The sequence below is a fragment of the Solea senegalensis genome, linkage group LG1, assembly GCF_019176455.1.
Source record: "Solea senegalensis isolate Sse05_10M linkage group LG1, IFAPA_SoseM_1, whole genome shotgun sequence".
In the NCBI taxonomy this organism is placed as follows: Eukaryota; Metazoa; Chordata; class Actinopteri; order Pleuronectiformes; family Soleidae; genus Solea; species Solea senegalensis.
The window spans coordinates 35,504,181-35,516,857 of record NC_058021.1 but is presented as its reverse complement, the minus strand read 5'-3'; the positions used below and the strand labels follow the sequence as shown (position 1 = coordinate 35,516,857).

The following is a 12,677-nucleotide window of genomic DNA, read 5'->3' as shown; positions in this document are numbered from 1 at the left end:
TGAATTCATTACATGTGTTGCCAGTTGTGGGAGACCAACCTGAGACACGGACACACGCTATCACAGAGGAACATGTGTTTCAGCCACATCATAAAAGGCCCGTTCAAGTCCATGATATCTTTAAAAACAGTCTTTGCCAGCTGGAAACTGAAGTTTCTCACCCCCACGCCGAAGCCCATAGAGAAAATCGAAGATTTAAAATCATGGCACACGTGCATTCATGATCCACAGCTGCTTCTATCAGTCACTTCAAATCTGTTAGTGTGTGACTTCTGTGTTTGAAATCCTTTGATCTGATTTACTTAAGTGACAAAAAGGTGCCAAACAATGCAGCAGTAGACCAGCAGCTCCTGTGCTCCCACAAGCTAAAAACACCAATTTTCTCTATGGGCTTTGGTGTGGGAGAGTGAGCAGTTGACAAAACTTCAGTTTCCAGCAAGTAAGGAGTGTCTAACGGTGAGATAAAGCTATACACATGTTCTTAACATATTGTAGACTTACTTTACTCACTGGGAACAGAAGTTTTGTCACCGCTCACTCTCCCACACCAAAGTCCATAGAGAAAATCGCTGATTTAAGCTCACAGGGACACGGTGCAGGGGCAATGCACAGAAGTTACACCTTTTAAACCAGAATAAAACACAAAAACATACATTTCTAATCATTTCACCATGTTTCTTCAATTCTTAACAGAATAATCTTTCCCTCTCTCTCTCTCCCTGTGTGTGTGTGTTGTTATTTTTTGTTATGAGTGTTTGGAGTTTCAGGTGGTTGAGTATAAAGAGCGCGTAGCCACTGTCTGAAGTGAACCATGCTCTGGTCTGTCTGTCGACATGCACAATTGACTCTCGCAGTCACACGGATGATGGCAACAGAACACAGAGAATACCTCAGTGTGTGTGTGTGTGTGTGTTTGCAGGTATTTTCGTTTGTACCCCCCCTCACTGAGCCCCATGAGATCAAGGCCTCAGAGTGTAATTGCAGGAACATAAACCTTGTAAAAACACAACAGGCCTCGTGTTTGCTTTTTCAATCAGCACTGGAGGAATTTGTGAGGGAAAAAGTGCTCGTGGGTTTAAAGTAAAGTTGACATCTCAAAGGATTTGGGTGCAGTGTGTAAAATTGAATAAAACCTGGAACCCGAGGTTGAAACTCTTTTGAATCAGTAACGAAAGGACTTGTAGTTTTTCACAAAGACGTTTCAACGCTCATCCAAGAAGCTTCTCCAGCTCTGAAAGTATGTGGTGAAACCCAAATGTAGACATTTTGGACAGAGAAGACCGATGGTGTGAAAGGATGACATGGTCCCGGCTCGAAAACACCTCGGGATGGCTTTTCCATCAGTGATAGTACCTGGTACTTTTTTTAGTTCCTGCTCTGAGGTTCCAAGCGAGCTTAGCCAACACTAAAATGTGACGTCAACAGACTGATCAGAGAGTGACGTCACTAGAAGAGTCATGTGATGTCTGATACAAGAATCAAAGCCAACAATGTCCAAGTATAGATCAAACAAAAGGCTTAAAAATCCTACTTATAATTGCAAAATCCTACTTATAGTTCCAAAATCTACTTAAAGTTCTAAAATTCTACTTATAGTTCCAAAATCTATTTCACGTTCAAAAATCTACATAGAATTCTAAAACACAAGAATGAAAGTGAACAATGTCAAACTGTAGATAAGTTAGAAAGACTTAAAAATCCCTGAAATCATTAACGTTAATCTCCAACACTTAGCAAAGGAAATGTCTTGTGTATTTAGCGACAGCACTGCTGAAAGCTGGCGATCGATCGTGATCGCGACCACGTTCAGTGGTATTTCAGTTCAGTGGTATTTCAGTTCAGTGACTGTGTCAGACGGAGTGCACTGAGCCATTCTGTGAACAAATCTTTTTGGATGTTCCAGTTGAAGGAACTCCGCCTCAAACTGGGAAATTCCGACACCCAACAGGAGCGTAGTATTAGTTTAACTGACGGTGCGAGTTTGGTGAATTCCCGTGTATCTCCTTCACATTTCCAGTAAAGTGTGGTTTCAATCAGAAATAAACAGTGCAGTTTGGAGACGGTTTGTCCAGCCGTCTGCGCCCACTGTGGCTTTTCCATGAGTCAGAGTGGAGACACAAGGATGCCAGTGTCCGTGCGCTCATTCCATCCGACACTAACGCTCTCTCCCGGTGGGCAGAGTCTCTCTGTCCAGTTATGTCTCTCTCCACAAAAACGCCACATGGCCGAATATTCCTTTGTTTATTTCTTCACCTTCATCTCTTACAAATTACATACAAATACGTGGAGTGAAGCAAATTTAAATCCTGTGTTGCTCAGTTGTGTGTAATCAAACCTTGTACTTCATCTTCCCAGTCTTGCTGATGACACAGATATGCTGAAAGAAAAATGGTAAAAAACATTGTTTGTGTTATTTAATCTGACTGATTTTAGTCATTTTTACTTATCGTCTTTCACACCAAGCATCAGATCATCACTTTCATTTTTGGCTTCATTTGATTTAATTACACATTTAGTCAGGAACGATCACCACAAGAAATGACGGTATTATGCTGAAAACACACTTACAACCTGTTTTTAAAACTGTAGACCATGATTAATGGCGTTTGTGTCGATACGAGAGCAATTAAAACACACCGATACCGAAATAAGGGAGTGTTTGAGAAAATGATATGTTAGAAAATGCGATAAAATCTAAGAAATGTGGAGTAAAGGTTGTTTTTTTTTCTGAAAACGGTTTCTCTCCACTCAATTTTCGTCCGTTTCACTTCCGTTCGTCTCAAATGTCATCTCCATCACCACCCTAAATAACTCGTCTTTTATGCAATGCTTCCTCTAGAGGGCAGTGCCGAGTACGAATTGGTGTGGATATTTAAATTTAGTGAGGTCAAAAGACTTTAACTCTGACTTTAAATCTTAAGAATGTTGCACATAATGGAAGGAAAACGACTTTTAAAGCAGAGATCCACACATGGGGGATCATTCACTTTAACGCTGGGTGTCCCCAGAGGACACGACTCATATGTCTCCTGTAGGACGAGGACAGATAAGATGGGGGAAGCTTTAACTTGATAATGAGATCCTAACCTCTGCATTCCACGTGTCACCATCTGTCAAACTATGTGTAATGAACACCAACCACCCCATACATACAGTACGTACAATGCCACACACACACACACACACACAGAACTGTGGGAGTCAATGTGTGATCAGTGCTTTGCTCATGAGTCAGAGGTAAACGGGAGGTCAAGTTGTTGCTGATATAAATTTGAAAAAAAAAAGCAATGATGGAGCTCACGCTTGTTTTGTTCTTTCTAAATTCAGCAGACTGAAGTGAAGCGAAGTGAATGTGACGATGGAAACGGAGGGATAAGAGAGTTTTAACATGGCAGCGATCAGAGAGAAAAACACCAGGAAGACACGTCAGGTGTGATTTTCACAGTAAAATTATTATTTGCATTAGGATAAAGAAGCTCATGCTCAAGGAATTAATATTATATCTCATTTTCTTGCACAGTGACAATAACAAAATAAAACTCGAAAATTTGTGCCCTCATCTTGGTGAAAATGTTGTCAGGTGCAGGACTAGAGCTAGTAATGGAGAATCAGTGAAAATTTGGGTGGATTGAACCTTTAAAAGCTAGTTTTACAAGCCCCTCCCCCTACATGACCCCCCTCCCCCTTCCAAACACCTGTTTCTAACTGTCCAAAAATGGTTAAAAAACTAAGAGATATCATGTATTAAAGTAAATTATTTTGGTTTCTGAGCTCCACAAGGCTTTCATGAGCTCCCACATTTAATTTTGGGAAAAACGGGTGTGAATTGACAGAGGAATTCGTTTTTTGATACGCAAAAGCGTTTTAACTTGGGAGTCAATGGGAGGTTTGGCCAGAACTCTCTGCACTTTTAGGTGATTTTAAGAAAAAACTGCAAGTCATATGAAAGTGAATACAACACACAGGGTTAGACAACGACCATAGCAACGTTTTTATGTAAAAATTGTCTGTGTAGGTTGGAAATTGTAATTGTAAAACGTCCAAAAGAAAGTACAAAACTTAAACCACGATTGTGTAAAACGTCTCTACGTTAAAGTATGACGACACTGTGATGCTCCAAATTGGGCAGGGTTGTGATCCTTTTTTCGACCGTTTCCCATTTGAGTGTATGTGGAAATCCACAAACAAAACAAAACATAAAACTAAAACAAAACAAATGCTATCAGTATCAGATATTTGCCACAATTTGTGTTTCAAAACATCCATATTAAACCAGAATGTCACGATTTCAGGGACTAAAGCGGCGTTATATACAGTATATGAGGATGATACCTGGTGAGTGAGCGTCTCTTTGATTCTGTTTACTCTCCTTTATCCCTCGTCTCTTTCATCCCTTTCTCTCAGCTTTTCTAAAAGGTCATGTTGCTGCAGCAAAGCCACATCAGTGCAGACACTCACTCCTTCGCTCACTCCCTCGTTCACTTACATTCAGGTCACGGAAGTATTCATTGTAGTCCAGGGCATAGCCGACAACAAAGCGGTTGGGGATTTCGAAGCCGACGTCTGTCAGAGAACAAACAGCAAGACAAGGAAGTTAACGAGAAACACGACATGCGTATGCTAGAAGTGAAAACCTGGAGTGGATTCTGTGTCAACCTTCACTTTTAGTAAAACACAGAAAACTGCAGCAGCTGTTAAACAAAGTCAGAATTCTGACTTTAATCTCAGAATAATTTTTCTTTAATCTCAGAATTCTGACTTGACTTTCTTTAATCTCAGAAGTCTGACTTTAATCTCAGCATTCATGCTGTTTTGTTGTTTTACTTTCTTTCAAAAACATCTCCTTACATGTGGCACTAATACTTTTCCGTAATGTAACAAAGAAATCGTTAAAACTGAATCATTTTGGTTTGTGGACATTTGTGGACATTTAAAGAACATCATCATTTCCAGGTTTGGTAAACACTGATCAACATTTTCCGACATTTTCTGACATTTTAACGACCAAACAAGTCCTTTATTAATCATGAAAATAATCAACAGATTTATCCCTCGTGGCTTTTGTCTTCATGTTTTTCTTGTTTCTGTTCCTGAACATCCTGCACTTGCTTTGTAAACCTTGCTTTTAAAGGATTAATGACAATGGCATGTTATTATTGTGGTTTTTATCCACGTTTTTATGTCTTTTCATTTATTTAATAGTTACAAATGAATCATATCAACTCTTGTAAGATTATATGCCTTTTATTTATTCTTCTCCACAGCACTGCACTTTGCTTCACTGTGGTTGTTTTAAAGTGCCTTACAAATAAAGTTGGACTGGATTGGATTTTTACAACAGTTATCATAAAGAAGCCACAATTAGGATTAGAATCCAGATTTACAGTAAGTGATGACAGATATAAAAAAGTGAATAGTTGAACTCATTTATTTCTAAATTAGTTAATTTCTAAAATCAGGAAATGCTCAAAATGATAAAACACATAAAGTTACTGGTGAAAAAACCTTATTTCCTCTTATTTACATCATGTTATTTATCTGTTAGAGATAACCAGAGATTTTTAATGATAAAATAATTGGTGGAACTGTCTAAAAGGTTCAAGTAACATCATAAAAACACACTTAGAGTACTTACAGTCTGTTAATTGCTCAGCCATGTTGGGGAGCCTCTTCACCAGCAGACTAAAACACAAATCACAACGATGTGATCAACAACAACCTATCTACGTCTACGTCGTATTGTTAAAAAACATCTTTTTCCCACTGATGACACAGGTATTGATGCAGGATGGAGAACGTGAGGAGAACATGAGGAGAACGTGAGGAGAACACATGAAGAGAACATGGGAGTGACTTGGTGACATGGACAAGCGATATCTACTTTAGCTTGTTTCGTCACACGCTTGACATTTCCACTGGCGGGGGAAAAACACAGATGATTATGGAACTGACTGACATGGCTCACCCCGCGACCTTGACCATCTTGGGTTCATAGGTCTCCACATGCTTCAGAAGGGCCTTCATGGTCTTTCCTGTGTCAACGATGGCCTGAGGGAAGGGAAGAGCAAAGGGAAAAGAGTGAAGGACATGTGAGTGTCCCTCAGAAGAACAGAGACATTATGCTGAGATGCTAAGCTCTTTGTGTTGAGCAGAGTAATAAATTACAGTGTAGAGCAAACACGAGCAGATTATGTTCTCAGGGTAAACAATCCCTGTGATCGTGTGTTCAGAGCAAATCCACTCATGTTTACGAGTGAAGTATCATCTTTTCTCCTTTTGTAAACCAGAGGCAAACGACAAAAGTATAACATGAAATATTAACTTGATTAGTGTGTTTATTCTCTCCATTAAAGATCACGTCATTGAAGGAAATAAACATTTTATGTAAAATGTGTTTTATAGAAAGATGGATGGATGGGATATAGAAATATAGATATACAGATATATATATATATATATATCTATATATATTTATCTCTCTATATATATACTGTATAATAAATAAATAAATTAATAAACTCACCTCAACAATAAGCACACACTGGTGAAACGATATAAAAAACAAGAAAACAAAGGTTAAACACATTAATAAACATGTTTTCAGGCTCAGATAAAGTCTGTTTAAAGGTTGTTTTTGTGAATTGCACTTGCTCCATCATTGGTAACTATAGTAATAAGAGCCGTAAAAACCCAGACACGTTGTTTTGTTCTCCGCAGTAATGAACATCTGTGTCTAAAGTGAGCAGAAGTCACTTAATGTGAGCGTCTCGGTTTTGTTCAATTTCCCCCTCCAGTTGAACCGTTTCAAACCACTCGTTGTTCTTTTTGGCCGCGTACACCGAGCCTCTTTGTGACAGCAGCGGAGAGTATCTATGATTTGTGGAGAGTGGTTGGAGAGAATGCAGGCACTGCGCCAGTGTTCCCCGTCCACACCTGAACACTGTTACATAACACTGAGAGAAAGTGGACGGGGACGTTTAAAAGAAGAGAGAAACTCAAACATAACAAACCTGTCCTACAGCATATTACAAACTGTAAACACACACTCCACAGCCAGTTGGACAACTGTGCGTAAACAATTGAGGATTTTCAACTATGATCCTTGAGTTATGGGTAATTTAAGTTGGTCATCGATTCTGACAATCTTTATTTAACCCATCATGTGACTAAATATGTTTTTACAGTTTATGTCATGAGAGAAAACATAATGACAATGCTATGTGAAGTCATACATAATGTCACAAGTATAAATAAGCATATTAAATATAAATATCAATAGAATGTGTACCATGTTACGTTGAAATGCTAAAATAGAAATAGAAGCAAACACAGAGAGACAGAAAGAGGGGAACGTTAGCATTCTAACTAGAAACAATAATGCTAGTATTATATAAAAACAGATAAATATGTTAGAATACTGACATAGAAAGAGAAACATTAATCCTAATATTAGAAACACATAAAACATACTTACATAAAGCATACTGACATAGAAAAATAGACGCAAACATTACATAGAAACAGAGGAATGTGATAGCATGCTAAAATAGAAATAGGAACACTAATAATAATAATATTATAGTGTATATGTTAGCCTGCTATTATCTTCTGTTTATATGTAATGTTAGCATACTAACATAGAAAAATAGAAGCAAACATTTAGCGTTAAAGGCAGACTTATTAATATAAATCAAAGTATATTAAGATTTTTTATTGTCTCGTGAATTGTGACTTGTGAAATCAAAACGAAACATTTCAGAATCATACTCTTTAACTTACCCTTTTTTTAACTTTTCTTTTTCTTAACCTTGTGACGGTTTAAACAGATAGAAAACTGACAACCACGAGATACGACGTAAACTTATAAAGGTCACACACCTTTCCACGCAGAAAAGACAGATCTCTGCTCCCTATTATGTGAAGGTCCTCTGTTGATTGGTCATTCTGGGAAGAAGAGGAAGAAGAAGAATGTTTTAATTCAAGCGTGAAGATAATATAATAATAATTTGTTAAATCATCTGCCGGGCCACATACAGATGCTGTCGGGCCAGTTTTGGGCCACGGGCCACCAATTGCTGACCACTAGTGTAACTGTACTGTTTTTACAGTTTTCTTTTCCTTCTTAGCCGCCATAATTTACAATAAAAGATCTGTCGGTGAGCTGGTGAGGGGGGAAAATGGAGCCACATATGTTTTCTTAAGGACACTGTACTGTACTGTACCTAACCGTGTGTTTCTCAACAGTTCCGTTGGCTTTACTGTACACAGTGTATTTAATACAGCGCTGACGGCACAAAGGGAGACTTGTTTTGCAACGACCGTGAGTGAATGAATGACGTGCTGAGATTCCTGCGTAAGTGCAACATATAACCATTATATTCCAACGTTTGACTGGGCTTGTTTTTGCCAGCAAAATTGCACAATATACTGTAAGTCACGTTTGAACTTTATCCTCAGTTGTACTTTATTCAACTGCTTTGTACATTTGAAGGAAAACATCATATTTTGCATTTTTGGGGAGAATATTTCAAAAAACATACACAAAACACAGGCACGTTCTTACAGAAGAACAACGTCTTTCATTTGAGATTCAGTCCTGGAGGCAGATCACATGACTTCATCATGACAAACGGCATCATCACTCAGATACTTCCCTCCAACAGCTGTTTGAACCTGTGCTTTTAAGGTTTTCTTTTATATATAGATCATGTTATGTGTCAAAAATATGATATTACTTTTGCTAACTTTCATTCATTTGTTGCAAATTTTTCTCACATTTTGGAACTTAAATGTCAGTGGTTCTCAAATTATTTTTTATACATTACTTATACTTATACTTTTATATCTTTTTATACTATAGAAATAGATGGAACGCGCCAAGATTTAGTTTCATGAAACTCGGTGGGAACTTTTAACAGCCTAAGAGGAACAAAAAAGTAAATTGGGTCCACGGCTTCAAATCAAAAGGAAGTTGGCCATTTTGAATTTGGCGTCGTGATTTTCCTCCAAGTACCACCAAAGGAAGCTTGCGTATCACTGGTGGTACACAAACCACAGTTTGAGAACCATGGATATGGATGAACAGGAAAACAAGCATAAACCTGTTTACCCGTGAGGTGAAACTGACATGTATAGCGACTTTTCCACGAAATGTAAACAATCTGAGATATACGGGAAGGCAAAAAAAAACAAAAAAACTCTATACTTCAGTTTGGCCTGTGGCTACTTAAAGAGGTGTGAGAGCCATTTGTTTAAAAAAATTAAACCCGTGAATCCTCCCCTTGTTTTGTGGAGTGCAGAGCAGGAATGTTGACCACATGCAGAGAAACATAAATCTGACCTCTGTGCTAGTCTGTGCCAAAGTCCACACAAACGTAATAATAATAAATGACGGCGGCGATGAAAAACGATGCAAAACAACATCATTTTTTTTCATTTTAAACATTACCGTGTCATCATACCCTGGTGTTAATTCCATCGGGCTTATATGCATTCCAGGTGCTTGACAGTGTTTGACATGAGCTGCTTTTACTGGCTGAAGAAACGGCACCAATTAGCAGCCTGGTGTTTTCATGACCTGCAGTTGCTGCGTTGTCAATCATCACTGAGGAGGTACAGGCAGGAGTTCTTTATTAAACAGGAGCGACAGTGACATCTGGTGGCCAAGCTTGACAGTCAGATAAGTGACTTCAAGTGTGCATGAGTAATAAATAAGGATAATTTCAGATGAACTGACAAAAAATGACGAACTCTCATTGTGGGCCTTTGTTATTGGGATAAATGTAATACATAATTCTGTTTTTTAAAGGTCCACTGTAAAAATAAGTGAAATCTAAGGGTGGGACTGCAGATTAAATTTGAAAAATGCATCTGCTGCAGAAACATGTGGCCACAAATTGGCGGTTTTCATGCAGCAAGTACATATTAAAGACTTATTCTAAGGCTACTAAACCCAATTCTACATTTTTACAAACATACATATTACATATGTATTCAAAATTTTGTCAATAAATCCTCCAAAAAAGTTACACAGTGGACTTTTAAGTGTATTTTTTTCTATTATATGTAAATATACCAGATACTTATACACTGTATAGAACAGATGACTTTTTCCTTTATGCTCTTTATCTATTTCTTTTGACTTTTAACTCTTTATTTGTGTGGACGGCAAAGAAAAAAGGACTTTCATTACACAGAGAAATGTGTTTTTTTACTGTGCATATGACATTAAACTCTTTGAATCCTGAAGATGAGGGAACCAGTGAATTTTAGCTCAGTTCTTCAAATACACAAATTGCTAATTTTGTCACCTGCTAAACTGATTTCAGCTGATTTGTTTGGTTTTATTTAGACAACGGTAATAATGCGTAAATATAGATGATGATCACTGCCTTCAACATACATTAGTAAACATACTGGATGTTGACTTGGACCGTTACACTTATCTATAATTACCACTGACAAGGGCAGAGTTACTGTGTTTGGAGATAATACAACTTTTTTCATATTTCACCAGATAATCTCAGTGCGACAGCTGTTTTTTTTTTTTTTTCAACTGTTGTTTCGATTCAAGGGAATTTCTTTTCAGGATAAGCAGAATTGAATGGTTTAGGCCCAAAATACATTTCTGACCTGTTGGCTCACCGTGAACCAGGCCATCAGGGTCAGGTTTTGCTCTGTGTCCGCAGAACGCAAAGCCACAGAAAATCAATAGGTTCCTTACATGAATTCCTGCCAGGAGCCGTTTCGGCCACTGGTGTTTGTGCCCAAATAACTAATATTAAAAATCAAAACCAAAATCCAAAACTCTTGTAACCTTGGTGTGTATGTGCATATTTAGATTCACTCACCATGTAGCTCTTCAGACGGATGAACTCCACCCGGGTCTCCAGATACTTGTCGGAGTTGCGGCCGAGAATTTTGATGAACTCCACCAGGTCCGAGCAGAACTTGTATCCTCCCTTCAGGACGCACAGCACCATGATGTTGTTGTCTCCAAAGTCGTCTTTGATGTAGGTGGCCATTCGCTCCACTCTGCAGCAGAGAGGAGGAGAAGAAGGAGAAGAAGGAGAAGAAGAAAATAATTACAGTGTCAAAATTCAGTTCCACCGAATTTCCCGAAACTTGGTGGGAAGATGTTATAGCCCAAGACAAACAAAAAATTCAATGGGAACCATGGTCTCAACTCAACAGTGAGTCGGCCATTTTGAATTTTTGGCGATTTGGCTTTTGACAAATTTCAACCATTCGCCATGAAACAGGAAGTTCCCTATAACTTTGCCTTATATTGACCGATCCCCACAAAACTTCATGACACAAGAGACGGACCCCGGACCATCTATGGACATAAACGTGACCAAATAGGAAGTCAGACATTTTGAATTTAACCGCCATTTCGCCATGAAACAGGAAGTGCCCTCTTACTTGACCCTACATTTACTGATCTGCTCGAAACTTCATATGTGAGACCAGGGGCCTGTCCTGAGCACGTCTGCAAGCCATGACCTGCACACAGGAAGTAGGTCTTTCGAAACCAGAAGTGCCCTGTAACTTGCTTCATAATCACAGTATCCAACATAAAAAATGTTCATGTATGTTTTTCTTAGACAGTTTTTACCTGTTCATGACGACTCCATGTGGGATGTAAACACACTCAATGTCGTCATGGTAATGTTCCGGGTAAGTGAACAAGTCCAAACTGTAACCGGGCCAGTCGTCTTTAATCTATAGGACACACAAAAAAATGCCGTCAGGTGCTGAAACTACACTGTTATTAGATATGAATAGTTTTGCATGTTATTAACAAAGAAATATCAGATTATTGCACAGTAATAACAAAATTTTAGACTATGTACTAAATAGACTGAAAAATTGGTGGAGTAGACACCGGAGTTAAAAACACACCTGTTTTAAGCACTCTGAGGCTAATATCTAAGACTTTTACGTTTCAAAATTGTGATCTTTATGTGACTTTAATGTAATTTCTGACAAATTTGGATTGAGTTTCCAACATACCACAATTCCTTTTTCCATCTCTGCATCTACTGTCGCGCTGACAAGGTGAAAAAAGCAAACAAACAAACAAAGATAGAGACAAAACTGTTAAAAAATGATGCCTAATAAAGTGGCTTTTCCATCTCCTGCTGAGAAAACACAGACCAAGGAAAGCATTAAAGGACAAACTATGTTAGATACTAAACTAGGACGAGGAACAAACATTTAAATCTTTATCTGAATAATTCTCTGACCTGAATCTTAGACTTGACAACAAAGCAAAAAGCAAACAAACAAACAAGATAGAGACAAAACTGTTAAAAATTTATGCCTAATAAAGTGGCTTTTCCATCTCCTGCTGAGAAAACACAGTCCAAGGAAAGCGTTAAAGGACAAACTATGTTAGATACTAAACTAGGACGAGGAACAAACATTTAAATCTTTATCCGAATAATTCTCTGACCTGAATCTTAGACTTGAACAAAGCATTTCTTACCGTTTTGTTGTTTTCTCCGTGTCTTTTTTGTGAAGAAAACAGAAACTTTCACACAGATCACACTGCAGTCATTTGTGTTTAAAAAAGACGTAGTTGTTGTTTAAGTGGAGGAGAATTACAAGGATAATCAGCTGCATGTGATGCTGCTGCATCACAAGCCACGTGGCCACACACACACAAATACACA

At 38.2% G+C, this 12,677-nt stretch overlaps 1 protein-coding gene across 1 annotated transcript; it reads right to left on the bottom strand.

Annotated features, from left to right (window-relative positions):
• Positions 1–2,224: 2,224 nt before the first annotated feature.
• On the bottom strand, positions 2,225–12,661 carry prtfdc1a (phosphoribosyl transferase domain containing 1a). The gene is made up of 10 exons (XM_044041112.1): positions 12,491–12,661; positions 12,016–12,052; positions 11,618–11,724; positions 10,851–11,034; positions 7,879–7,944; positions 6,524–6,541; positions 5,966–6,048; positions 5,636–5,682; positions 4,487–4,563; positions 2,225–2,377 (listed from the first exon to the last, which is right to left on the bottom strand). Exons 2-10 carry the CDS (start codon positions 12,031–12,033, stop codon positions 2,330–2,332), a joined length of 648 nt encoding a protein of 215 aa, XP_043897047.1. The 5' UTR covers positions 12,034–12,052; positions 12,491–12,661; the 3' UTR covers positions 2,225–2,329.
• Positions 12,662–12,677: the final 16 nt, after the last annotated feature.